General features: G+C 36.0%; 1 protein-coding gene across 4 annotated transcripts in view; it reads left to right on the top strand.

The window, feature by feature from the left end:
• Nucleotides 1-27,349, top strand: part of UBR2 (ubiquitin protein ligase E3 component n-recognin 2) — a 58,257-nt gene that overhangs the window by 15,668 nt on the left and 15,240 nt on the right. The window contains exons 7-32 of one of the 4 annotated variants that reach the window (XM_080341342.1): nucleotides 103-165; nucleotides 1,305-1,425; nucleotides 4,084-4,191; nucleotides 5,821-5,909; nucleotides 6,584-6,682; nucleotides 6,835-6,855; nucleotides 9,182-9,345; nucleotides 9,438-9,537; nucleotides 10,593-10,721; nucleotides 11,466-11,649; nucleotides 12,659-12,720; nucleotides 13,496-13,606; nucleotides 15,538-15,603; nucleotides 16,734-16,856; nucleotides 17,224-17,287; nucleotides 17,588-17,712; nucleotides 18,988-19,040; nucleotides 19,281-19,383; nucleotides 19,950-19,998; nucleotides 20,617-20,771; nucleotides 22,721-22,823; nucleotides 23,534-23,643; nucleotides 23,865-23,945; nucleotides 24,703-24,884; nucleotides 25,571-25,770; nucleotides 26,613-26,706. In XM_080341342.1, the coding sequence (XP_080197468.1) occupies nucleotides 103-165; nucleotides 1,305-1,425; nucleotides 4,084-4,191; nucleotides 5,821-5,909; nucleotides 6,584-6,682; nucleotides 6,835-6,855; nucleotides 9,182-9,345; nucleotides 9,438-9,537; nucleotides 10,593-10,721; nucleotides 11,466-11,649; nucleotides 12,659-12,720; nucleotides 13,496-13,606; nucleotides 15,538-15,603; nucleotides 16,734-16,856; nucleotides 17,224-17,287; nucleotides 17,588-17,712; nucleotides 18,988-19,040; nucleotides 19,281-19,383; nucleotides 19,950-19,998; nucleotides 20,617-20,771; nucleotides 22,721-22,823; nucleotides 23,534-23,643; nucleotides 23,865-23,945; nucleotides 24,703-24,884; nucleotides 25,571-25,770; nucleotides 26,613-26,706 (2,759 nt within the window). Of the gene's footprint in view, nucleotides 1-102; nucleotides 166-1,304; nucleotides 1,426-4,083; nucleotides 4,192-5,820; nucleotides 5,910-6,583; nucleotides 6,683-6,756; nucleotides 6,856-9,181; nucleotides 9,346-9,437; nucleotides 9,538-10,592; nucleotides 10,722-11,465; nucleotides 11,650-12,658; nucleotides 12,721-13,495; nucleotides 13,607-15,537; nucleotides 15,604-16,733; nucleotides 16,857-17,223; nucleotides 17,288-17,587; nucleotides 17,713-18,987; nucleotides 19,041-19,280; nucleotides 19,384-19,949; nucleotides 19,999-20,616; nucleotides 20,772-22,720; nucleotides 22,824-23,533; nucleotides 23,644-23,864; nucleotides 23,946-24,702; nucleotides 24,885-25,570; nucleotides 25,771-26,612; nucleotides 26,707-27,349 lie in introns of all 4 variants that reach the window. The other 3 variants (XM_080341343.1, XM_080341341.1, XM_080341340.1) reach the window with 3 other exon arrangements.

The raw sequence follows: 27,349 nt of genomic DNA, 5'->3' as shown, positions 1-27,349 counted from the left end.
CGTCTGAAACATTTACTGTGTCTTGGATAATAGCGTAGAACACAGCATTTGAACTTGTTGTTTAGAAGCTGGTGGTAATGTTACTTCTTTACAAATTTAAAGGGGCGTAGGTCTGTTCGATATGGAGATTTTCAGTACTGCAATCAAGCAAAATCAGTAATAGTGGTAAGTAATATTGTCTACTTATTTGCCTCATCTCAAACAAAAAGAAGCTTTGCTACACAGTTTTGTGATACCATTACTGTAATGAGACTATATTTTTAAATACCAAGTCTTCGAGATAATATTCACAATATGCGCAGTAGAGATATTGAAATGCAGGTTTATGCTCTGTTTGCTTTTTTTCTTTTTGCTATGGTCTACCTTGCACCCAAAATAATTTCCTAGATAAAAGTTTTACCTTCAGAAAACAGAGTTTGATCAGGAGCTACAAATGTAATCTTTCAGTCTTGCGTGTCAGTTCAGATCAGTAGAGTCAAGCTATTTTAGTTTTTCTCCTATAGTATGAAGTTGTTTGCCTCTTTCATAGCGACGACTATGGAAACTGTTACTGGTTGAATCCAAGTATGAAACAACGAATACGCTTTCATTTTGTATTTATTTTTTTCTTTAACTGCTGCAGTGCAGTACTTAATCACATGAAATAAGTAGTTGATGTATAATACTGCTACCACTGAAAAACAAATACTGCAACTAGAATTACTGGCCTTAAACTGTTGAAGTTATTTTGAAAACATTGACGTATCTTTAGAGAGAAACTTGTGCAATATTTTTAACTTGCCAACTATACAGTCGAAGAACAAATGGCTTTTATGTGTGACATCTAACTACTCAGGTTACCAACACAGAGATGAGGGGAAATACTTTCTTTCATGTTTTAGCTTTGTGTTTTAAACTCGTATTTTTGAAAATAGTCTGTGGACAATCAATGTCTTTCCTTGGTGGGCCACTGTGGGACTTGCGCGTCACGTTGTGAGCAGCAAATGTGCATGGGTGTCTTAGGCTGTGCTTGTGCTTATCAGTCAAATGCAGCAGATCAGTGTGTACATTGATAGGAGGCCAAGAACGGAAAATGGATTGGCCTAAGTATGTTGATATTGCACAATAAGGTCTTTCAAATATTAATAGGGTAAACACAGCTCAGGCTTTGTTTTGTTTGTTCCCAATGTAGGTGTCAGTAATCAGAATGTGTATTAACATGATAAATTATTGAAAGTAATCATTTGGAATGCTGTGGTTTTGTACAGGAATAGTACATGTTAGTCCTCACTTAAATATGCATTGTCTTTTTTTTCCTTTTGAAGAGAAATACCAGTCGTCAGACAAAGCCATTGAAAGTGCAAGTTATGCATTCATCTATTGTTGCCCATCAGAGCTTTGGTCTGAAGCTGCTAACCTGGCTTGGCAGTGTTATTGGATACTCAGGTGGGCAAACTTGAACTTTTTTAAGATAAGTTACGGAGTATTTTTTAGGCATGCTGAATTCCTGAAGCGATGTTGTCTGGTTATTTTAGATATGTAATATATGCTTATCAGACTTCATTTGTTTTCTTTTACTGGAGTGCTTTTCTGAGTTAGTTCTAACTTCCATGTGAAAGTGCTACCAGTCTGACTTAGTCTTCTCAGATACTGTTTTCTGCTTAGTTGCTGTTGAGAAGCTGAGAATTGCTGTCAAATGCTGTATGCCAACAAGCTATTTTTCAGTCCCTAGTTCTTTTTAAATGAATGCAGTAAGCTGAAAATAACCTGTCTGATTAGATGAAACAAAATTATTCAGAAGTAATTTGATGAATGATGCTGAAAGTGATTGCTTTAGATTTTTTGGTAAATAGAACAACAGAAAAAATGCAAGGATATGTGAGGTTTTGGGGTAAGTATAGAAACCAACGAATTATTAATCAGATCTTTGGAAAGAGTTTTCTTCAAAGGAATCAAGATGCAAAGTATCATTTTTATGGGAAGGCTCTATGTTTCTTTTGGCTTGATTCCTCCCTTGTCCTCATGAATCATGAGGTTGTGAAGATGTGGAGCACGAGGGGAAATAAAAGGAAAATGTTTCAAACTGATGCTTTGTAGACACAGTCCCCAATGCACTTTTTATGTTCTATGCATCTGTAAATTGTTAACAAGAATTATTAGCCAAACACACTTGGATGTAATGTTACATATGTGTTCTGCATAGGTGCAAGATTTCTTCAGAGACTGTGTTTTTTATTAGACTGATAGTTGAAAAACTAGTCAAGATTTCAGGCACAGGATCTCGATATCATGTTATCTTTCAAAAAAGACAAGTAGTTTATGTTTGTATAAGTTAATTTTTTGAAATACTTAAATCAAACTTTTGAAAAGTTACGGCAACAATTTGTTCAACTATTTGCCAGTGTTGCTGGCAAAGAATAACTGTTAATAGAAAGGAGAGACATGAAGGTATTTAATTTCTACGGTAAATTTTCCTTTCAGTGTATTATGTAGACAGGCACTGTCTTTGGGTCCAGTTTTGTGCCATGTCATTTTTGCCAGGTACTGAAGTCACTAATTTTCAGCTCTAAATTACAGTTGCAAAATAGTATGCTAGTAGAGCATAAAATTACAGATGAAAGCATCAAATTTATAGTTTGATTTGTGTGTGGTGTTTCTGAAATTCTGCAGAGCTCACTTCCTTAAATGCAGCACCCTTTATGATTCAGAAGGGCAAAAATAATATTTGATGGTAAGCAGTATGCATACGTTTTGTCTGTGACCTACATGCTCAAGCAGTTGAAATGCCTTCCACACCTCAGGATATAGTCTTACACTATACTCTGGAGTCTGGTTTTGTGAAATGCACTTTTTAAAAAAAGTTGATTTCCCTTAGCTTTTATCAAACACACCCAAACATCTACATTCCGCTCAGTATTTTAAACATCCCGTTACCGTTGATCTGTCACACGGGGTGCTAGAACTGCACTGCTTAGGTGGTTACTCTTAAATGCCCCTCACTAAAGGGGAATTGTCAGGTGGTGGGGTCTTCTGCTGTGCCACCAAGTTAGGTCGGGTGCTTGCTGTGAAATGGCTGTCATGCTCCTGTCAGTGAATAAAGGGAAAAACTTTACTGTGGAACTTTGTCAAGAACTTGACTATCACATCCTTTCTAACGCGTCAGTTCTTCAGGAATAAGCATCCGTTTGCCATTTGTTGAACAATGCAGTCGTTTCCATTAATTTGTTACCCGTCATAACAGTAGTTGGAGTTGAACTTTGCAAGGCAAAAAAGCAAGCAAACAAACAAAACCAAACGAAAACCCCCAAACAAACAAACCAAAAAACCCTTGAACTGCTATAGATACTCACAGACTGTATAGAACTGCACCATGCAGTGCATGGTATGGTATATGTGATGCTAAGACACTACCAGCTCTCCCTGAGAAGCTGAGATGGCTCCATGGCATGCAGAAATAAGGGCTAATGCATCTGCGTGTCACAGTTGTGTTAATGAATATGCATTGCCTGCAGTGCAAAGCTAGGCTGGATATTGTTATTATGAGCATGACTGTGTTGTGCTCTGTTCCAGATGCAGATTCTCTGCAAGCATTTCATTGGTTACATGTTCACATAATAATTATTACTGCTTTCCATTAGAAAAAAATACTTAGAGAAGCTTTAAAATAATAGCGGCTAGTTAGTGTAAACAAAATACTCATATGTGAGTATATGAGTTGATTCATATATGAATTGTATTTACCTCTTGATAGGGCTCTAAACAGGAAAAATGTAACCTAGAAAATTAGCCTGCTCTGTAATTATTTTTCTTATATTAGTAAGCCAGCAGCACTTTTAAGAAAGTGCATTTTTATTTCATAACTTTGAAACAAATTGTTGTACATGGCAATTTTCACAAGGTTCCTAATGTTCCATAAGGTTAGCATGAAACTTGGAAGGTATAAAATATTTGTGTTTCTCTCAGCAAATGTGAAGTTTGTTATTCAGTTGTCAAGGAGAAGGCCCCCTATGGCTTCTACTGTGTCTTATGAAAGTTCCAGTATGTCAAAATAATGTGCAAGTTTCTTTAAGCTGTAACTAACTTACGTTGTTTCTCTTCTTCAAGATGGCCTTCGTCGAATATTGTGTCAGGTTGGTTTACAGGAGGGACCAGATGGTGAAAATTCTTCCCTTGTGGATAAGCTGATGCTGCATGATTCTAAACTATGGAAAGGTGAGTTTTCTCAAACTTCTGGAAAATACTAAAGGATGCTATGCATAAAAGTTTTGCCTTTACCATATCTGTGAATATTTGAACGTTTTTACTGTGGTGTATTGTAGATAGAATTGCCTGGTTTGTTATAATCTGTCCCTTCATGATACAATCCACATACATTGAAGACAAGAACATAAGGAGACCATTTGAGATGGTGTTTGTTTTGGATCTAATTTTTCAAAGTAGTCTGAAATTGAGACTGACTTGAATATACAGATGACAGTGATAGTTAAGGGAAATTTAGTAAACAGTAATGTGATTTGGGGTTTGCCTGCTTTATAGGATCTTAGCATCTACATCATATGTACCAAAATGCCTCTTTTTAAGGAACAGGGCAGAGGTTTTCTGCTTTGCCTCATGTTTATGTTTGTGAGATATTCTTGAGTGTTTTGAGAACATTCAGTGAAAATTACTGTTCTGTTGCTTTAGAGCCCTTAAAACTTTATTAATAAAAGTCTGATGTATATAAAGGGATTGGCTAGAAAGCTGGAATTTTGAAGAAGTGCAGGTAGTTAATTTCTCTTGTGGATTTTGTGTCTGATTTTCTATCCTGAAAGGGCATGTAAGGCCATGTGTAAGAAAGAGAAGCACAAAGAGAAGGCAGAGAATGATGCAATATAGATGTCCTTTCCTTATTTAAACACAAGTGTAGTATTTTGAAGAATGGTACCTTCCCCCCAGATTCTTTTGTTGTTCTCTAGTTCTGAGGTACAGATAACCTAGTAACATCTCTTCACGATCTGTCTTGGGAACTTTTTGGAGCAGCAATAAAGGTAGTAAGGTGAAAAGTGGATGTACTATGGAGAAAATTCCTGGTACTCAATTGTTTTGTGGTGGTATTTTTTTTTGGACCACAAATTTCATGATTTGAAAGGCAGCTCTTTTGTGGACCATTACAACATTTTTCACACAGGTTTTGTTAGGATAATGTCTGTCATATAAGCAAGCAGTAACTTCTGCATTTCTATTTTAACATCAGTATTTCTCTACTTTTTCATGTATTCCATAGTTAATCTGCATTAAGGAAATAATGTAATAGCTTTTGACTTAAGTGACCTACAGAAAGAAATGGTACATTCACACATGTGGTTCCAAGCTGTATACAGTCAATTCTCATTTGTATTGATAATATTTTCAGTGATGCTGCTCAGACTGACTAGAAATTTGGAGGTACATAAGCAAATTATTTTGCAGACTTGTTCAAAACTACCAAATTTATTGTGGTTCCCAGGACTTCTCATTGTAGTGTGTTCTTTTTCTCCCTGGGCCATGCAAATCCTCTCTTTATCCTGAGGAGGAATAGAGATCTGTTGTTGTTTGCCTGATGTGCCTTATATTATAAGATTTATGTTCCCATTTGACAGCTCAGTGTTATCTCATACAAGAGTAATAAATAATGCCACTCGAAGAATTTTGGTTTATGTGTTCTTCGTCATCATTTGCTGCCACCTGACAGACTTAATCAAAGCAGCTTCTGCTCTGAAATGTACACTCGCTCATTTTGTAAAAGTTGACTTTTCTGAATGTGTCCATAATATGTTGATAGAAAATAGTGACATGTGATGTTTCATCCATTTTTCTTGACAGGAGCTAGAAATGTGTATCACCAGTTATTCATGAGCAGTCTACTTATGGATTTGAAATACAAGAAACTTTTCGCTATCCGCTTTGCAAGGGTAAGTATCTTTCTTACAAAGAGACATTCAGTGCTTAAATTGTCTAGCACAGAGAGTTTAGTTAGCATACAGTGCTTCAAATGAACTCTTATCCGGAACTGTCTTCCTCTTTTTGGAAGTGAAAAGTTGAAATGAAATGCCTACTACCTTAATTCTGTCTTCAAAATACTAGTTATAATGGCATCTCATCTCCTGGGAAGAAAATGGTCTTTCCAGGCTCCCTAGGACTGAAGCAGTTCAGATGTTTTTGTCTTCACCATCAACCGCGCAGACTGTCGCTTCTTAAGAGCTAATCGCTTCTCATTGTTGAGGTGTAAGCTGTTACAGCACTACTCAGAAATAGTGCTGAAATTCTGCTATGCTGATAAGTATTTCTGCTGTAACTACTATTTCAAATGCTTTAAATCAGCACTGCAAAATTCTGCTCACTCTGCTGAAGACAAATAACTTTTTGAATAGAAAATAAAACATTAGCCTTTATTGTGAAAATGAGAGTGAGTAGATCTTACATGTGAGCAGATTAAGTTGTCATGTTCTTTGTACAAAATACCTATATAATAATCCGTAAGAGCTACTCTTCCCTTTATCGTGGCTTTAAAGTTTCCCAGAGCATACATTTAAATTAAAAAATCAGGTCAGTGTGGATTAGAGGTGAATTTCCCCTTGTTGTTTAGAATTACCGGCAGTTGCAGAGAGATTATATGGAGGATGATCACGAACGGGCAGTATCGGTGGCTGCTCTGTCTGTCCAACTCTTCACTGTACCTACTCTGGTGAGTAGTGCCTGTCTTTCTTTTAAAAACTGATAGTTGGCACTCCTTGCCTTTTTTTGCCTCCTTCTTAATAGAACTATGAGCGATTGCAGAGTGATTTTATGAAAGATGACCACGACAGAGAGTTCTCAATTGCTGACCTCTCGATACAGATATTCACAGTGCCTTCTCTTGTAAGTACTAAAAGACCAAAAAAAGGAAATCTTTATTTGTTAAAAGCCACTCGAGATTCTTGAGTCAAGACTGCAGATTTCTGTGACGTTACTGTGGAAACACAGGGCGCTGTCACTGCACAGCAGATTGTTCACGTATATTGCTGTGGGCTTAGAAGTGAAAGCGTTCACCACTGCGAAGCTTGACTTCCCAGAGCGGGCTGAGTATTTTTGGTTTTTCTTTCTACATTTTTCTTTTACTTTTTTTTAGAAAAGTACTTAAATGTTTATCTAGAGACTCACACGTAAGTTCCTCATGGTATCGAACCACAGTTACTGTTTGTAGAAATCTACATTATGGCTTGCAAATCAGTGTTTCAGAGCACACCATTCCGGTGCAGTTTTGTAAACGATCCACTTTATGTTAATATTTCAATCAACACAAGCGTAAGCAAGAGTTGTCTCATGGTATTCCCATTCCTTTGGTACTTCCAGACTAGGAGGATGCCTTCTTTCAGGTTTCCAGTTAATTTTTGTTACAGTGCTTCAGGCACTGTTACTTCTGCCAGCTCACTAACTCTGCTGGTCTTCTACAAGCTTATGCTGTTTGGGAAACATCTTTTTTTTTCTCCAGTCTCCAAGTAAATCTGCCTTTGCTTGTGTTACGAACTAGACAAATTGAACTTTAGAGCTGTACTGGAAATAGAAGTCTGATTTTCCTAGCCAGAATTCGTTAAAAAATGAAAGCTTCTGAATCCTTCCAAATTTAATCAGCTTAATCGAGCTCTGAAATTCAGTAGTAGCATGGCAGTTATGATACTGAGCAAAGTTGTTCTTCAATTTCCCAGGGTGGATGTTATTCATAGGAATTCAGCAAGACCTCAGGCTTTTGTTTCCATGGTTCGGGGCAATATTGTGTTACCTCTTCTAATTTTGACACTCTCAATAAGAATGTTACCAATATTCAGAGTTACAGTTAGACTTAACCAACTAGTATTACTCAAAAGGTTGTGGTATTATTTTTTCTTTTGACAGATGAAATAAAATACGTTTATTAATACTTTTATTTTAAGGAACCTCATACTTTTCTGTAGATGAGAATAAATGCAGTGTTCCTTTTACATATGTTCCATTTCAAAAGCATGCAAAAAAAAAGTAAAACAATTATCTTTTTACTGTTTTGTACAAGGATAAAATAGTCTTACAAGATGAAAATAATTATAATAAGGTCCTACCATATGAAATAAGAATTTTTTTTTAATATACATTCAGAGCCACTCATTCTTAACTGAGTGAATACATTAAAGAATGTAGAACTACCCCACCACCCCCCAGTAACATTTTCAAACCGATCTTGGTAATATAAGAGTTTGAGCTGTCAAGCAACTGAGGTTTTTTGATTTGAGAGAGGATGGGTGGTTGTGTTAGTTGTGATTTTTTGGGGGAAAATGCTAACCATTAGATTTTTTTTTTTTTTTAACCCTGCAGTAGCATTTTAGAACCTGTATTTTGGATTATTATTAGCAACTGTAGAACCTGGAAGCTCTAGCCAACAACTGGAGTGTCACTGAGATAGATCAGAGTGGCCGATCTTGAGCATACTAGCTCATAACAAAATCCTCATGGGATCTGATACTGCAAAACTCATCCCATTTCCCTTGGAGAACCAACAGAATGGGTGCATTCTGGCAGAGCTCACAAGTAGGAGATGGCAGTAACTTCTTAGTGCCCTCTTCGCTCTTGTGGGGTTGGGTTAGTTTAGATTATGACCTTCATTGGACTTTGTGATGCCTGTTAATTTGTTTCCTACAACACTCAGATATATGCAGTAGCCCTTGAGGGGGTATCATAAGTAATTTCACGTAATTTCCATGTGGAAATTGCACTATACAGTTTCTTGGCGGTTTAGAAGATGCGGTGTTCACCATACTGCTTGACAATCTGTAAAGATAAAACAGAAGAGCTGTCACTCCCCTAAAGGGCTCGTAGTTAAATTACATGAGAGGAGACAACACATACTTAAAGAGAGGTACAAGTTAATTATAAGACACATAGTAACAAATGTCTTGTTGTTGTAGTTATATAGATTAGGAGCCTAACTATAGTCAAACTTATGTGCAGAAGGGGTCTGAAGAAAGAGATTTAGATCATATTAACTTCTGGCTATATTACTTATTTTTTCTTCTGTGAATGTTTGGAAGATTGGCTTTCAGTATGTTGTTCTGTTCTAATTATTGATGTAACTATTTTGGATAAAAATTCCTGTATTTTACAAGCTTCATGATGCAGTGTGAAGCTGTTAGCTGTGTCTGTTAATTACAGCAAATTTCAATGTACTTTGGCATAGGCTCGAATGCTAATAACAGAAGAAAATCTCATGACCACTATCATCAAAACTTTTATGGACCACTTAAGGCACCGTGATGTCCAAGGCAGGTTTCAGTTTGAACGTTACACTGCTCTGCAGGCTTTCAAATTCAGGCGTGTTCAGAGCCTTATTTTGGATCTCAAGTAAGTACATTGACTATATGCTAATTTGATCAATTGAGAAGGTAAAAAAAAAAACCTGTTGTGTTAACACTTGTATCTTTTAACGCACCCAGGTATGTGTTGATAAGTAAGCCAACTGAGTGGTCAGATGACTTGAGACAGAAGTTCCTAGAGGGTTTTGATGCCTTCTTAGAATTACTCAAATGTATGCAGGTATGTAAATGCACGAATCACAGAAATTTGCAAAATCAAGGCAGGAAGTTAGCTATCGTGAGATACAAATGGAGAAAATGTAATGTACGCTTCATTTCATAACTCCATTCGATCTAGCTTTTTGAGTCATGTTTTTCTGAAACATAACATCTTACCTTATTTTGATTTGGTTTATTTTAGAGGACTACTAAAAGGAAGAATCGTGGAAAAATAAAAATGTAATTTTGTGCTTATTTTGCAGTTGTAGAGGCACACAAGACACAATGAATTGTGTGAGTGAAATCTGGTCCATCTTAACCAGCCTTCCCTTGTAGCAAGAGCTCCAGCTGCTACTTAACTTTCAACGAAGTTGCTCCTCTTATTGAGGAATATGTACTTTCTGACACACAAATAGACCTCTTCACCGTGCTTTTTTCCCCCAACCTTTTCATGTGCTATGTTACCTTAAGAGGAGTATTTTAAAAGCAGTGCAACTTTTACAAGAGCCGATTGACTGTATGATTAGTAAGATGTAAGTCAGAATCACACCCTTTTTTCAGTACTTCAGCAGCATGCCTTTCCTCAGTAGCTGACTTTTGTTATTCTGTTTATAACAGTCCCTTGAATATATTGTTATCCTCAGATCATTCTGGGTTTTTTTTCTGCTGTTGCGAAGAGCTGGTTAAGTACTATAGTAAGTGGTCTTTAGTTAGTACTTAGCTGCAATTAATATCACATTCCTAGATAATACATTAAAAAACCAAAATGTTTAAGATGATGTGTGTTTGCAAACATTGTTGTACTGCTCATGACACTGAAATCTCTACAGGTGTTAATAATAAATAGAGCTCATATCCACAGTCTTTCTTGGCCCAGTATTCTTCTCTTCCAATTCCTGTTACATTTTGTTGTTACTTGGATGTGTATAATTCCTTTTCAGATCGTCCCAAGCTTCTTTTTTCCTGTTGTAGCAACAATGTATTTGTAAGGACAGGTAACTGCTGTCTCATGCTCATGGTGTTAACAGACCTGTTTCAGTGGTATATTGTTGAAATGTGTAATTGTTTTTATTCTAGGGTATGGATCCGATAACTCGTCAAGTAGGACAACACATAGAAATGGAACCAGAATGGGAAGCAGCATTTACATTGCAGATGAAATTAACACTTGTTATTTCAATGATGCAGGATTGGTGTGCGTTAGATGTAAGTTCCTTCTGAACTGTTTCTCCATGTGAATATGTGAAAGCGGGGAAAACCCCAACATTAATATGTGTAACAATTGCGTTGAACATGTAGCTGCAGCATGAGCCAAGATCATCTTCTCTGAGCAAGTGCAAATCTTTTCTGTATTTAAGCTCATCTTTCATGGCTTGAACTGACCAGTTTGTAAGAATGTGATTAACCTTTAAAAAAAAATATTACAGAGAGTTCTGTCACTCATCTGAAAGTTGTGTTCGTCACTACAGTATCTGGTTATCGTTTTCAGAGAACAGGGAATAGAGTAGGCCCTGGATCTACCAAATGCTGCCTGATTATAAATCAGGTTTCTACTCTAAGTATTTCAAGTTTCATGTGTACAGAATTTAAATATGGCTGTGGAACAAGTGATCCTAGAATATTTGAGCATTCAGGCTGGGTTTAATCTGTCACTGTTAATTAATGTGGAGGTTTTACTAGCCTAGCATGATTATTGCTCAGAAAATTCCCATAATATCATGTGCAACAAACAAAAACCTGTTTTTTTTTTCTAATCAGACTTACTGGTATGAGTTTTGCAATCTGTGCCCCCTTAATCCAGCTCATTTTGTTGGATTCCTTATCTTAATTTAACAGGACTGTTAATAAAGGTAAAAAGCCCGAACTCATCAAACTTTTTAACATTAGCTGTATTATTTTGCGGAGCCCTGCCTTTTTAATAATTTCTGTAAACTGCAATCTTTCTTTTAGGAAAAAGTGCTAATTGAAGCTTACAAGAAATGCCTGGCTGTGTTGATGCAGTGCCATAGTGGTTTTACTGATGGGGAACAGCCGATTGTTCTCAGTATGTGTGGACATTCAGTTGAGACCATCAGATACTGTGTTTCTCAGGAAAAAGTTAGCATTCATCTCCCAGTTTCTCGTTTACTTGCAGGTATGAACCAAATAGTTTAAAAATATATCAGGAAATGAAAAATGTTGTGTAAATGTGGTTTGTATTTGTGTGTATGTAAAGAAGCACGCAACAATTGTTTAAAGCCTGAATAGGATGCTTTTTGGCTGTTTTCTAGCTGCTTGATAGCCCTAGGTAAAATGTTCCCAAGCACTGGGGAAATTGTTGTTGTTTCAGGCCTGAGGGAGTTTGTCTCATGCCTCTGGTTTTGTTAGAGGGGTGTATTGTAGTCAGTTACTGCTGCTTTTGACACTTGAATGGTGCAAAAGAAATATAGCAAAATATGGACTGTAGGTGACTGTCGGATGGAACAGACTAATCAATGTTCTGTTAGAGAACAGATGTGTCACCAGAAAATTAAGCTATGTATTTCTCTTCATATTGTGCCTATCTTGTTCAACAGCTGCGTTGAAAAAAGGTTAATGAATTTTAGTTTACAGAATCAGAAAGTCATATGATAAAAATAGATTCTCAGGTAATGAAGTGAAAAGGGTAATTCTGAGTAAAATACTATGTAGCTCAGCATCAAATAGCTTTGAATGTTTGAATCTTTAAGCAAAACCATTGTAGATTGAAAACAAAGCAAAGAACCCTTGTGTATTTTGTAGGGACCTCATTATAGTTCCCGAGGTATTTAATAAACATCAAAGGTTGAGGTATCTGTTGTTGATAATTTGTCCTGATAGGCCAAGGACTCTTGACTGTCACTGAGGGGATGTGACAGAGTCAAAAAAAAGGCAAAAATCTCACTTGTACTGCAAGTTTTATACAGATACAATTGGAAAACTTTAATTCTTCTAAAATGTATGCTTTGTAATATGTCTCTTGAGGAAACAGCTGTGTAGCTCCAGGGTGATGAATCTGCAGACTTAATTGTAGCTGTGTCCAGAAAATGATCTGATAGTAAATTAGATGACTTTTTGTCCCATTTGAATTATATAAAATATTGTGTGTAATATTATATATGTACTTGTTTCATGTGTTCATGTAGGCTTGCATGTTTTGCTGAGTAAAACTGAAGTGGCATACAAGTTTCCAGAGCTGCTACCCCTGGTATGTAGTTAAACGTAGCGTGTCATTAAATATAATTAATGCTGAATGTGAAGTTGGTCTTGTAAGTGTAGGACCTTTTTGCTATGAATCCTGTTCAGAGAAACTATCTTGAATAGATAAAATTACTTCTTAAAGGATTAATACCTAGATATTCATGACCAGAGCATAAGCAGTCAGTGTTGCTCTCTTAAGTTAAGACTCAGGCTTAAGGTTTGTATTTTGTTTTTCATGTAATACCTTCTTTTTGTAATTGAAACTGTTTTTAAGGCCTGCTGGCAGGATCTGATTCCTTCTCCTTGGCCTACGTTCTTATTTTCTTCCCCAGCTGTTTTTTGCTTCCTGCATGTTCTTGTTGATACGCTGTTTCTTTAAAAGGAAGTTAAAAAGAACAGTATAAATTTAAAGAGGTGGAAACGTAACTAGGAGAAGAAATCTCAGTGTCTTTTGAAAGAAGAAGTACTTAACCTTTGAAAGAAAGCAAACAACAATGTTATTAAATTGATAGTGTTGGTGTTTTAAAATACAAAGTCTGCTGTCTTTAAGAATAAACTGGAGCCCTTATGGAGGACTCCTACAAAGCAAAGACAGAATGTAAGGCTGGTTAACAATGATTGGGTAGATTTTTGAATAGGTTCATCAAACTTCTGTAATGTGTGTTTTGGGTTTGCTTTTCTTTTGTATTGCAAAATATTTTAATGATCAACAATATCATCTTCAGTCCCATTTTCTTTTATTTTCTCTGTATATATCAAAATATTGCATTTTCTTAATGCAGAGTGAACTTAGTCCACCTATGTTAATAGAACATCCTCTACGATGCCTAGTCCTATGTGCCCAAGTGCATGCAGGGATGTGGAGAAGAAATGGGTTCTCTCTTGTTAATCAGGTAAGTACATAGTTGCTGTAGAATCACTGTTTTCTGATAACTCCCTGAAGTTGATTTCAGACCTCAAAACCTCCCCTTTCTGTATTGATATCAATGTTCATTACGTAAATCTTCTGGAAGGCAATGCGAGGTAGGCATTTATATCATCATTTGAATATTTGTGCTTTTAAACTGCTCTTTGATTTCTTAGTCGGAAGACTTTTTTTTTGTTCCAGGACAGCTACAGTGCTCAGTGAACTCTGGTAGGGGGATTGGACTAGATGATCTGCTGAGGTCCCTTCCAATCCCAAACATACTGTGATACTCTGTGTATAAAGAAGTTCTAGTATAATACAGTGTGTGACTCCTAGCCTTTGTACTGCATACAGTCCAACAGTGGCATGGAGTGCAGAATTAAAGCTGTGCAGCTTCAGTAATGCATTCAGCAGCTCCACATAAATGTCTCAAATACAGAATATGCACCATTAAGATACTGTTTATGTTTTTATTAAGTAATGGAAATCCGAAGACAGTGCAGAAGCATAAGAACCAGCATAGAACTGAGTCTTTCTTGGCTTTTATCTCTTATACTTGTGGAGACTGGCTCTGTTCATCTCTAAACTTATGTTCTCTCTGTTTGTACAAGTTTGGTCTTAGGCATTTCAAGCATAAATCAGGTGTTATGCTTATAAATTATACTCATAAATGACTACTATATGTGTCATATATGAGTACTATAGTGTCAGTGCTCCCCACCAAGGTGATAGTCTAAAGTGATTTTTCTCAGCAAAACATACATTACAACACAAATAGGATTTAGTTCTCTGAGGTGTTACCTTGATGTATTTGCAAGAAACTTCTTGCCTTCCCACAAGCCCCCATCTTCACTAGCTAATTGCAATGCGTGTGTACTAGGAGGCTGAGTTGAAATGCTCAAACATACTGTATTCTGACACTTCCTGCCTCTTAACCTAAAAAGATCTTTATAATGTGATGTCCTTTATTGTCATCATTAAAGCAAAGGGAGCTCTATTTATGTATAATTATAGCAGTGCCCATTTTAATGTAGACATGCATCAAATATGAAATTTCAGCAAAGCTTCTGACGGAAAAATAAGTCTCTATGTTAATTTCCTCTGGTTGTCAGCATCTTGAAGTTAAGAACCTGGTTTAGTTTAGGTGATACGGTCCCCACAGTCTGCAAGTCTCTTTCCTTTGGCAGTGGAGAGCTCATGTTCAGTCAGCTCCTTTTGAGTATTTTCCCAGGAGGTAGGAATGGGTGTCTGTTTCTGGATTACTAATATGAGGACAGCAGGGAAGGCTGCCTGCCTCTCTTCCATGGAGTCCTGAAGTTTAGTATGCTGAAGATTGTTTGGAGTCCCAGGCAGAAACTTGACAACCCTCTTTATTTCTCCTTAATTGTGGTAGAATCAACCTTTCCCAATATCAGTGCCATGCAGTGATTGCGGTGTTGCTGCTGCTTGGTGCGATACCATTGAGCTCCCTCCCAGGATGGGTCAAGGATGGTTCTATCACAATCTTAACAGTTTGCTCAAAGTGGCAATTCCTAAAAGATTATCTCACAAGTAATTAAAGATGAATTCATGGAGCGAAGAATTCCTCCAACTGCAAGGGCTTTTTCTCCTGTGAATTTCAAACAGTTAATAGCTAAACAGGTAGATATGTTCAAATGTAGCCCAAAGAGGTCCATAAGATGTTTCCTTCTAAGTGTATGCCAACTGGACTTTAGATCAATACAACCCAGCCAGCAACTATCCTTGTTTTGTGCTATATAAAAATGCTTTTTGCATACAAATATATTTGTATAATTTTTTCAAATCTCAGATTATTTTTTTCTGTGTTAATACCGTATAACAAAGTTTGTTTTCCAGAATGAAAATAAGTTTAAATGTGATGTTTGTTAATTTTTGTGGTTTGTATGTTTGTTTCAGATTTATTACTATCATAATGTGAAGTGCAGGAGGGAGATGTTTGACAAAGACATAGTAATGCTTCAGGTAACCACATGTACCAGTTTGCCTTTTTTATCAAGTGTTTTCCGGATATGTGTGCATGTGTTTTTAGCTCCATCAGAACCTTTTAATGACAAGGAAGAAAGTCAATTTTTGTAGAAGTTCTTCTATTTTTTTATTGCTTCTGTGTCTTTATGGGGTAATTTGTAAAGAAAATTCTGTTGTTGTAATACTTGCTTTTTTAAATATATTGTGGAAAGTGCAGAAACTTCTGTGTGCTGCATTATTAATGCCAAATCTTCAAGAGCAATATTTTAACTAATGGGTCATGCTGTATTGGCAGTTGTGGGTCTGCACGTCTTCAGTAATGTGCTCAGTGTATGTGTTGCCAGGAAAATCTGTTCCCAGGAAATCCCTCTAATCTTACCCAGAGTTACCGGTTCCCAGCATGATGCCACTGTCCCGAGTTACTTCTGCTTTCAGACCTATTTCCCTGAGGCTTAATCTGGCCCTGATTTTAATGATCAGCCTGCAACTGCCCATTTGGGTAGATATCCTTCAGTTTTGTTGGAAATTCTGTCTTAAAGATGGTCCCGTTAGCATTAGTAAACTAATTTATAATTGGCTAATGTAGATATATTGTTTAATAAACAGAAAAATATTTGGCCAGTAGTTTTCAGAAATGGAAGTAAATGTCTGTGTCTACATTGAAACAGTAGTATTCTTGTTTCCAGAAAGTCCTTCTAAAGGCTTAAGCCTTTATTTGAGGATCAGAATCTGTTTTAAAAATCTTTTATGTGCTATATATGAAGTGATATTATGCCTTCTAAAAGTTAAGCCAGCAGGAATAGGGTTGTAGAAATGGCACCAACCAACCAAAAGCCTTTGACTGAATTTTATTTAGGTTGTTTGAGATAGAAGGAAGAACCCTAAATATTTTACACTTAAAATGGCATCGGAAGTTATTGATGAAGCATAGGATCCTGCTTATTAAATGTGTTGTCACTTGTGTTATTGTAGTCCTAAGAGAGTAAACTTAAGTAATTAAATCTTCATGCTCATGATAGAGAGGGGAATGAATTTTATAGAGAAAATTCTGTGAACATCATATATAAATATACAAATATGCTACAATAACACCCAATCTGGTTTTTGTTTATTTTTTTCTTCAATAGACAGGTGTGTCTATGATGGATCCAAATCACTTCTTGATGATAATGCTGAGTCGCTTTGAACTTTATCAGATATTTAGTACTCCAGACTATGGCAAAAGATTTAGCACAGAAAATACTAACAAGGTATTTTATGTACTTCTGTAATAAAAAATCCGCAATTTTGCTTTGGAAAGTTTATCAGATGCTGTTGTACTAGACTGTGGAGACTGATGAAAAAGCAAAACCTATCCTATTTTGATTCAGTTTGACCAGTTTGAAATATGCATAAATATTTTTACCTGTCAAATTGGTAAATGTCAGCAACTTTGCATTGTTTAACAAGTTTAAGGCAGTTGTAATTGCATTTCAGCACAGGTTAATTTGGGAGTGCTGAGGGTGAAAACAAGCAATGTTTTGAAGCACTGGAAAAATATTTTCAGTGTATGGCATAATTATTTTATCCTTAACTGAAAAATGTAAATTCTTTTTTTGTTTGTTTATTTTAATTCAGGATGTTGTTCAACAAAATAACACTCTTATAGAAGAGATGCTATACCTCATTATAATGATTGTTGGTAAGTTCAGAATACATTGGATTCATTTTAGAATTTAGTCTCTTTAATGGTCTGGAATTATCATTTTTCATTGCCATCTCAATTCAGTTCTGTTTTGAAGTTCCTGTAGTTCTGACTTTTCCTAGGAGAAAACCATTGAAACTCTCTTAAATTAACATAACGAATTTTTGAACACTGGTGGGTGAACACAAGATTTCAGGGAAGATACTTATTTTTCAGTCTTTTGCTTTTAAATTGTAAAAGAATAGAAAGTAGTGTTTAAAATCCTAAAGAAAAGAATGCTATGTTTTGTTTTTACAGGCGAAAGATTCAGTCCTGGAATAGGACAGGTAAATGCAACAGATGAAATCAAACGAGAGATCATCCATCAGCTGAGCATCAGGCCGATGGCTCACAGTGAATTGGTAAAGGCATTGCCTGAAGATGTAAGTAACTTGGGGGTGGGTAACGGAAAAAACAGCTTCAACTTTATAAGGTTGATTGCTGAAAATTTTTCTTGTGCAAGTTTATGCTGTGTAATGTGGAATGGGTAGAATGGGAAGTATGTGGTTATGCTAAAAGCAAGGTTAGCATGAGTACAGGTTAACAGTTGGCGTGGAGAAGGTAGGAAAGAGCTGTAGAAGAGGAAATAACACATGAAAGGGGCAGGAGTCTAAGGGCTTTTCCAGCTCTTTTCTCTTTTTACTGCTGTTTCTTCTCAAGCCACATGGCCGGCAGTCTCTGCAGACTGCTTGGAAACCCTGAGGAGCCTTATGGAAGTGGGTTGTTGGAGCTATCCAGAAATATTAGCTGTTATATTTTAAAGCTACCAATAATTGGAAAGATGTGTAATCAGACATGGTATAATGACTCGTGTAACATAAACATTTCATTTGCGTGTACAGAAGCATTTATCTGAATTCTGGTATCAGCAGTTTTGTAGGATAGTAAACCTTATATATTTTTAGAGTATTTTTGAAGTACTCTTAAACATGATTTCTGAACACAGTGAAAATTCAAAAGTTAATACTTTACTATATTGGTAATACTTTTAATGATGAATTCCGAAATATTTTTCATTGTTCTTCATATTCTAAACTTAGGCAAATTTTAGAGCAACATGATTTTAAAAAAAATAATTAAAATTGAATGAAAAATCAGTCTAGGATTTACTAGAGTTCTAAACTGTATTGTCAGTCTTAAATACTTTCCCCCCGGTCTGTTAATTGCTGTGAATATATATTGCAGGAAGAGGATGGGAATGTTAAAACATAATTTATGTATGAAGTAGTTTTACCTATTTGAGCTGATTTCTCCTGCTGATTTTTGTGATTGTTTTAGCATTTTTAGTGACTTGTATTTTTAGCTTTCGTATATTTATTTCATTTTTTAGAAACCAGAAATATTGACTGTATATTCCTAAGATAGACTGAGGAAACTAATTCAGAGTTTTCTTCTGTTACTGGTACATCCAAGTTTATTATGCCAGGGAAAAACAGTAATAATTAAGCACTCAAAATAGCATGGTGTTTTAAAAATACTTTTTGCAGAAATGGTGTTCCAGAATGTATTTTCGTGTTACGTCCTTCAGCGTTCTCGAGTCCCAGTAAAATAACTTCATGCTGTGTTCATTTTGCTTGCTTTTCTAGTGTTGTATGATACTTGAATGTGTTTAATCCAAGAACTACAGTAACACAATCTTACATTTTCACTCAATGTAGGAGAACAAAGAGACAGGAATGGAAAGTGTGATTGAAGAAGTGGCATGTTTCAAGTATGTTTCCCTTTATTCTAATATTTCAACTTTAAAAATGGAATATCTAAATTAGTGAAAATGAGAGAGTAGAAGAAAGCATGCTGGGTCATGGTGTTTTCCCCATGGCTTTACTTATATGCATCATTCTTAATACTATTACTTAATTGATTTCTAGAATGTCTATTCAGCAGTGTTTTTTAGCCATTCTACTTATGTTCATCTGAGCATAAAAGCCTAAGTTTGGTTTTTTTTTCCTAGGAAACCTGGATTAACAGGCAGAGGGCTCTATGAACTAAAACCAGAATGTGCCAAGAACTTCAATCTGTATTTCTATCACTTTTCAAGGGCAGAGCAATCAAAGGTACCTAGTAATTTAACTTTGTTTTTTATTTTGTATCTGTTTCAGTTTGGTTTTGTTTTTCTCCCAGAGCTTTTTTCTGTGAAGCAGTATTATCAGCTGGTTAAAAGTTAACTTTTAAAAGTTGACTTATTTGAGGATATTGACAAAATTTCCCCAAGATTTTGCTGTGATTCCCGTGCCACTGGATCCTGTGCCCTATACAGAGCTGCTGAATTTAGTGGGACTTCAGGAGCTCATCTGTGGGTTCTCTTAGGTTGTATTTTACTGGAAATATTTAAACAATCTGTATTTTCACTTACCTATGTGGAAATTACCATTTTAGCTCAGACTTGTCTTAGAAAAAGAATCCAGGCTGACTCAAGATGAAAGATTAATTTTGGAGATACAGGCCCTACTTCACAAGTAGAACCTAAGAGAAGCTGAAAAGACATGGAAGCTTTCATGTTTTAGTTAAGGCTGAGGGAAAGAGTAAAAAATCAACTACGTAATTAAGTATGAATGCTTTTTTTATTAGTATTTTATTTGTACAGGTCTTGAGTAATATTGGAATTATTCTTGTATTTCAGGCAGAGGAAGCCCAAAGAAAGCTGAAGAGACAGAACAGAGAAGATACAGGTATTTCTCTTGAGAGAAGATGGGGTAGAGGGAGTCTCATATCAAACTCTGTAGTGCTCTGACAATTAGACTAACATCCTGTTCTTGGAATGGACAAAAATTGGTGTAGGTGTAGCGAATTCCCTTATGTCTCCCTGGTTATAGACAGGAATCTGATCTGTCATGGAACCAGCCTTCTGAACGGCTTATTCTGTTGGCTTTTCTGTTACATGCAAGCCATGTTGGATGTTACAGCCTGTTATCTGTAATGCTCTTTATTAACCAACTGTATGCTGTCCAGGGCTAAACTGTTAAGAACATCAGACATTTTATATGAGTCTTGCAAATTATAGGTAAGACATCAGGTTGGTCATTAGGAAGAGGTTCTTCACCCAGAGGGTGTTGGACAGTGGAACAGGCTCCCCAGGGAGGTGTCATGGCCCCAAGCCTGACAGTGTTCAAGAAGAGACTGGACAATGCCCTCAGACGCATGGTGTGAACTGTGGGGTTGTCCTGTGCAGGGACAGGAGTTGGACTCGATGATCCTTGTGGGTCCCTTCCAACTTGGGACTTTCTGTTATTCTATAATTTTAAATTTTAGAGATCCTGAAATGTCAAACACTTTTACTTCATTTTCAGCACTTCCACCACCAGCTCTTCCTCCTTTCTGCCCACTTTTTGCAAGTCTGGTTAATATTCTGCAATGTGATGTCATGCTGTGCATTATGGGAACCATACTGCAGTGGGCAGTAGAACACAATGGCTATGCCTGGTCAGAGTCCATGCTGCAAAGGGTATGTTTCCTTATTTAAAATTATGCTTATGCTAAAGGAAAGAATATGTATTTTAGCATTTTAACATGGGTTTATAGATTTGGGTTGTTTCCTTGATATCTAACATATCTAGAAGACTCTGAATGAGAAGTAAATGGTGTTTTCTGATATACAAGACTAAGGAAGCCCCTCTGCAATTTATTTTTAAAAGTGAATGGAAAATTGAGGTAAATTTCTAGTGGCACACACATGAGAGGGAAAAATTCTGCTTGAATCAGTCGACATAGTGCTTATTGTGGAAGAGAACCAGTTTAAGTGTGTTGTTTCTTGATGTTCCTTATTTTCAGTTTAGGCTAAATCACTTTAGAAAAAGTTATATAAGTACAGAAAAAGCTTTCTGACTTGAAAATGTATCAGTTTTGGGAAACTCAACTGGGCTGTTTGTTCCTCGCTATTTATAATGGTAACCTGGAGGTTTACGTAGGTTTTTCTTGTTCCCTGATAGTCATTTTTGGGGTTGTGCAGAGGTAAGTGGTCAACTGCCATTAAAGGGCTATTTGTATTGGTCAGGGTTGTTGGTTTAGTGTCCAAACCCAAACTTTGCAAAAATATTTGCAGATTTTTAATTAAAGTGTTGAAATAAAACCCAGGCTCTGAAACTGAGTATTAGTTTTTGACATTGTCTTATTGAGTGTATATTAACTTTTATAGGTAAGTTTAAATTAACATAAGCAATTCTCTATAACACAAAAACATTTAAAATGCAACAATATATCAGTATTTTAAATCACAACAAAAATTGAAGAATGTAGTTACATTTTAGGTGATGTGAGAATGCCAGACTTTGGAATAACTGTTTGAATAGAATAAGATTTTAATTATTTTTTTTTTTTTTTAAACCAAAATAAAACATGCTCAACCATTTGAGTACCTCTGTGGTGTTCTCCAATACATGTGATTCGTTAAGGCCCTATCACTTGCTCAGAAATGGTTCTTTGTATTCACTGGTGCTGTGCAGTTGGGCTGCAGCTTTCCCAAGTTAACAAGTTAACCACTCACATCTTGGAAGCACCTTGCAAAGGTTGATATGAGACATCTGGAAGAGGTGGCCCGTATCTGATGGTACCTTGTTAGATAGATGTGATAGACTGTGGAAAAAATGGCTGTTACTTATTAATACAAATGTAAAAGACTTCAAGACTCAAATCAGGTTTTACCATTTTTTCTGTGGATACTTTGGTTATCTTAGGCTGTTGCATTCTAGTTCTGCTACAGATTTTTCGGGTGATTATCCTTTCCTCACATGGGTTTCAGTGTTGATTCTAGGCATTCAGTAACACTTCTTGTCTGAGAATCCTGCCAGTTTGTATGAGGTGGCAAAAGTGGTTGATTCACCATGACAGAGTTCACCAACAAAATTTAAGTATTTCAGCATTAATATTACATTCAGACTATTTTAGTGCCAAATAGGGTAATTTCAATTTTAAGTTCAAGGACATGACAGTTTTTTACTGACCTAAAAGTTAACATTATTTCAAAATGTGTTTCTAGAGTGTTAGAATAAATTTAGTTAAATAATTGTAACTTTTTGTTAGGTAAATTTTGTATGTAAAAAAGATTTAAAGTGTGCATTGTGCTTTTGACCAGAGACTTGCGATAATAACATGCAGATGCTAGGGAGAAAGCTGAGAATCACTGACTTCTCACTCACTAGACAGGACAGCAAAGAAAAAGATACAAGTGGTATAATGTGGTTTTTACCTGACAAAGTTTCAAGAATTTGTAAACACACACAGTTACTCCTGTGTAATGTCGCTTTGAAATCATGTGTGTAGACATAACTTCAAATATATTCTTACGATATAATTTTACTGTATTAATTCCTTGTCTCTTAATGAATTATCCAAACTACATAAAGAGATTAGATGAATTATTTAAGAAAATAACTAACACTGATATTTTTTATCTAGGTTTTGCATTTGCTTGGAATGGCGCTACAAGAAGAAAAACAACATCTGGAGAATCTCAGTGAGGAGAATGTTGTAACATTTACCTTTACTCAGAAAATATCAAGTATGCATTGCTTTTCAAATGTATAGCAGATTTTAGATAACTGAAAATGCCAGTATTTCATATTATATTCTTCTGAAGCAGTAGTTACCAGAAGAGTGTATTTGTTTATCCATCAAAAATTTACCAAGTTGACTATACCTATATGTAGATTTTATGATAGAGGAGAAAACCAGAAGTAGAATAATTCCCAGGAAATCTGTTTCTTTGTCTTTAAATAGCATCTCAACATGCTGTATGTGATCAGATGCTACAATTACAAAAACTGTAGTTGCTTTCTTGAATGGTCTTTTAATGTTGATTCTCCTTTGTATCTTTGGATTAGTGTCTTTAGTTTTGTTAAGATATGAAAGTTGCTAAGACTCTTCCACTTAAAATAGGTGGCAAATAAGCTATCGAAAGTCCTGTGCGGAAGCTTCCAGGAAGAGTAGAGCCAGGGAGCACATACAGTGCATTTGTCTTGTAAGAAAACATAGTCACTAAGTGAGACTTTTAAGACTCTTTCCTCTAACCTTTCAGGATTTAGAGGGTATTCATGAAAATGTTTGTGGAGGGGGGGTGAAAGTTATATGTTGTGCCTATTTGTTGAAGAAATTCTTCAGGTGCAGAAGAATGCAAGTGTTGGTTATTTTGGTTTTGTTTGTTTTAATGTTAGTGAATTATTAGTTTGTCAGATAGCAGTATAATCAATTGTTGTTATAATTTTTTCTAAGGACCTGGAGAGGCACCCAATAATTCCCCTAGTATACTAGCGATGCTAGAAACACTGCAAAATGCACCTCATCTAGAAGTGCACAAGGACATGATCAGATGGATTTTGAAGGTAAATATATTTTTCGTAACTGCTGAACATCACTGAAAGAAAATCTGTGGAACTTTCCTAGTTATATTGTGATTTTTTCTTTATTTCTCGTGGTGATTTGTTGTACCTACTTTTTTCTTCTTCTGGAATCCAACACTATGAGTTGTCTGGCCAGCATGATAGTATATGCAGTTATATTCACATCACAAACAAATTGTTGTGTTTTTTCTTTTTTCTTACAGACTTTTAATACTATTAAGAAACTAAGAGAAAGCTCTTCTGCAAGTCCTGTGGCTGAGACAGAAGGAACAATTATGGAGGAGGTAAAAGCAAGATGTAACAGTTAGCTGATCTGAAACATGTCTAGGTTGTGATTGGCAAAGGACTATGTTTGTAATTGTAGCTCTCAATCAAAGGTGGGAAATGTCAGTGATTTTTGATGTTCTGTCTCACAGCTTATATAATAGATAAACCACAGTTGTTTGACAGAGTTTGTTTGGGAGAGTCCCTGGGCTCTTTTTCAGTGCTTTATTTATTGTAGTCTCCAAATTTTTTGCAAGTTCAGTCGTTAGAACTGTTTGTAGTACTGATCACAGCATTTAAAGGTTCTGCCTTTCCCATAATTTCAGACTCCTTGGAAAGCTGTTAAAAGAAGTGGTATCTATGTATTTTTACGATGCACTCTGCTGATTCATTCAGCTCAACATGACATTCTAGATACTACACAAAGATCTTGGAATACTGTCCTGCAGTTAGGAATACAGCTGGTGTGGAGGGAAGGCAGATGAGACCTGTCACGTACCTTCCTTTTTATCCTATGAATGTTCAAAGGGAAGAGAAATACAAACTGCAGTTAAAGGTTGAGGGGGTAGAAGGATCCTTCTGCATCTGCAGTTCTGCCTGGCATTGCACATGAGCTAAAGAAAAGAGAGCATGAAATAACTTTTTGGTAGATTTTTTGTTTTCTTTTTGTATGAGATTTTAATTGTTTGGAGATTAGTACATGTTACACACAGCAGCAGCTGAAATAAATTATCTGACAAGGTTTTTAAAATGACTGAGTAAACAAAACCATTTCAGAGTTCACGTGATAAAGACAAAGCTGAAAGGAAGCGAAAAGCTGAGATTGCCAGGCTGCGCAGGGAAAAGATCATGGCCCAGATGTCTGAGATGCAGCGGCACTTCATTAATGAAAACAAAGAACTATTTCAGCAAACTTTGGAGGAGCTAGATACTTCAACCTCTGGAGTGCATGAAAATAGGTAAAGGAATATAATTTAATTCTGTTTCCTTTTGACTTTTGCATCAGATTGTCTTATTGTTACTACTTTAAAAAAAAGCACTTTTTTAGTCTTGTTGGAAAACTATTCTTAAGTTTTTTAGACTAAAAAAGCAGCAGTAAATGCAATGCTGTCCTCCCCCTTTCTGTCAAGGTGGTGGGATAGATATTGATTCTTCCCTTGTCCTATCCTCATAGTGTTCAACATAAACAGGCAAATCATTTTTTGTATAAAATCATCCAGTAAATTGTTAATAATGCTGAAGAGACTATGCTACTAAACTTAGTAAATTGGAAATGGGTGATTATATGTCTGAGAATCTGGAAGAAAATCTGCTTGTAGGTGTAAACATGAGTTGAAGCATGCTCATGATTTTTTGGGGGAGGTGGAGAGTGTTTTCAGAGTTTGTCAGGCACTTACGAGGATGGTGATGGTGGAGGGTCACCGATAGAGTTTCTGTGTTAAGCTAGGGTGGGTAATACTATTGGGATGGTATGAATTTTTTTCTGTAAAATATGTTCTGTTTCTGGGGACATAGCAATTGTATAAATGCCGAAACTACTTGTTGTCAAAGAGGATTTATCATAAAGCTAAAAAGCTTATTAATCACATTCAAATTGTGATTTTTTAAAAACAATTTGCTCACTGTTATTTCTGGAATATTCTAGCCCTGTAATTTCAGATGCAAAACTCACCGCCTTGGGACCGGAGCAAACTAGAGTAGCTGAAAACAGACAGGTTGTTATGTGTATATTGTGTCAGGAGGAACAAGAAGTTAAAGTGGACAGCAGGGCTATGGTCTTGGCAGCATTTGTTCAGCGGTCGACTGTGTTGTCTAAAAATAGAAACAAAATTATTCCAGATCCTGGTAAGTAAAGTTCATAGTTGTCTTTAATATTAATGGACGTTCGAGTCACTGTAACAACCACCTGCTTTCTTTTGAGACAGCAGCATCATTTTCTTGTGTTAACTGTGTAATTGTGAATGACTTCATTGTAATCAGTGGCAAAACTTGTTCTCAATAATGTAAAATCACTGCAAAGCATTATCTAAATGTCCTGCCAGTGATTTATGACCGATCATCTGTAACTGTTGAAAACACCTTTAAAATCAGAAGTGTTTGTTTCTAAACTATGTCAGTAACTCTATTGAGAGAAGGTGGTGCCGATGTAGTGCTGTAAAAGCACAAGATACACGTTTCCTTCCTCTCAGTTATATGAAATGCCTCGTAGTGATAATAAATAATGCTTGGATTTAGGTAACTTTGTGAAATGGATCACAATGATCAGTGGCATTGTTACAATGGTTTATCTGGATTCTGGATATGTAAACACATAGAAGACTTCTGCACTGAATCATTTTGCATTCTCACTCTGAAGATTCACATTCTCAGACTCATTGTTTAATGGTACTGAACCACCAAAACTGCAGGTAGCTCTTGGGGACTTTTACCAGGGCCCAGCACCTCCAAAAGCTTGGTTTGAAGTCTAAGAACAGTACATATGCTCAAAACAAAATGACATGATGTTTGTAACCTGAGCAATTTAAGTAGTTGCGGATTATGAATAGATTTGATGCCTCATCAAATAGGTTACACTTTTGTGATGGAGTTTAATAGTAATAATTCTGCAAATGTGGTAAGACTTATCTGCAGTTAAGTCTTTTGATAAGTGTTTATTTCAAAGTTCTTTTGTTTTATTTTAAACACAGAAAAGTATGATCCATTATTCATGCACCCAGATCTATCATGTGGAACACACACGGGTAGCTGTGGACATATTATGCATGCTCACTGTTGGCAAAGGTAAGAAGCTATTTTTAAGCTTTTAGTCCCAACAACATGTCGTGTCATCAGTTTGCCTAATGACACTAATTTTAATGGGAAATTCGCTACCATGTAGTAAATTTTAAAATGAACATTATGAAGCAATTAAAACAGCTTTCTGCTGGGGGCAACAAAAAAAAAAAAGTAGACATTATTAACCATAAACATGTCCAAAATAATTTTCCTTTACTTTCCATCATCGTGGTAAAGAAGAAACCAAAGCCACACATGACAGCTTTCATTCCTTTGGTTGTTTATCCCTATGCATAATCCCCTGTGGTGCACAGGGATCTGAACACTGAAGTTTAGATTTTTGGGGGGTGTTTTTGCAGTTCAGTGATAGACATATTCCTGCTGCTTCTTGTGCTCTCTACTGAAGTTTTAAATGACAGTGCATCCCTTGTGCTCTTAATTCCTCCATCATGTTTAACTTGAAGTAGAAATGTCTGTGACCTAGTTCAATTTAATCTTCACCATAAATTCAATTTTATCCTTTATTTTTAGAGGGTTTTTACAAAACCTGTTTCATTTATTGTTATTTTTTTATTTTTTGGAGGGCTACGTAGTGCCAATGCATTGTGACAAATGCAAACCATTCAAACCCCTGACATTAATTAGGCCT

This window comes from Nesoenas mayeri, assembly GCF_963082525.1.
Source record: "Nesoenas mayeri genome assembly, chromosome: 3".
NCBI lineage: Eukaryota > Metazoa > Chordata > Aves > Columbiformes > Columbidae > Nesoenas > Nesoenas mayeri.
The sequence above is the reverse complement of the archived record's forward strand: the minus strand, read 5'-3'. Positions and strand labels throughout refer to the sequence as shown.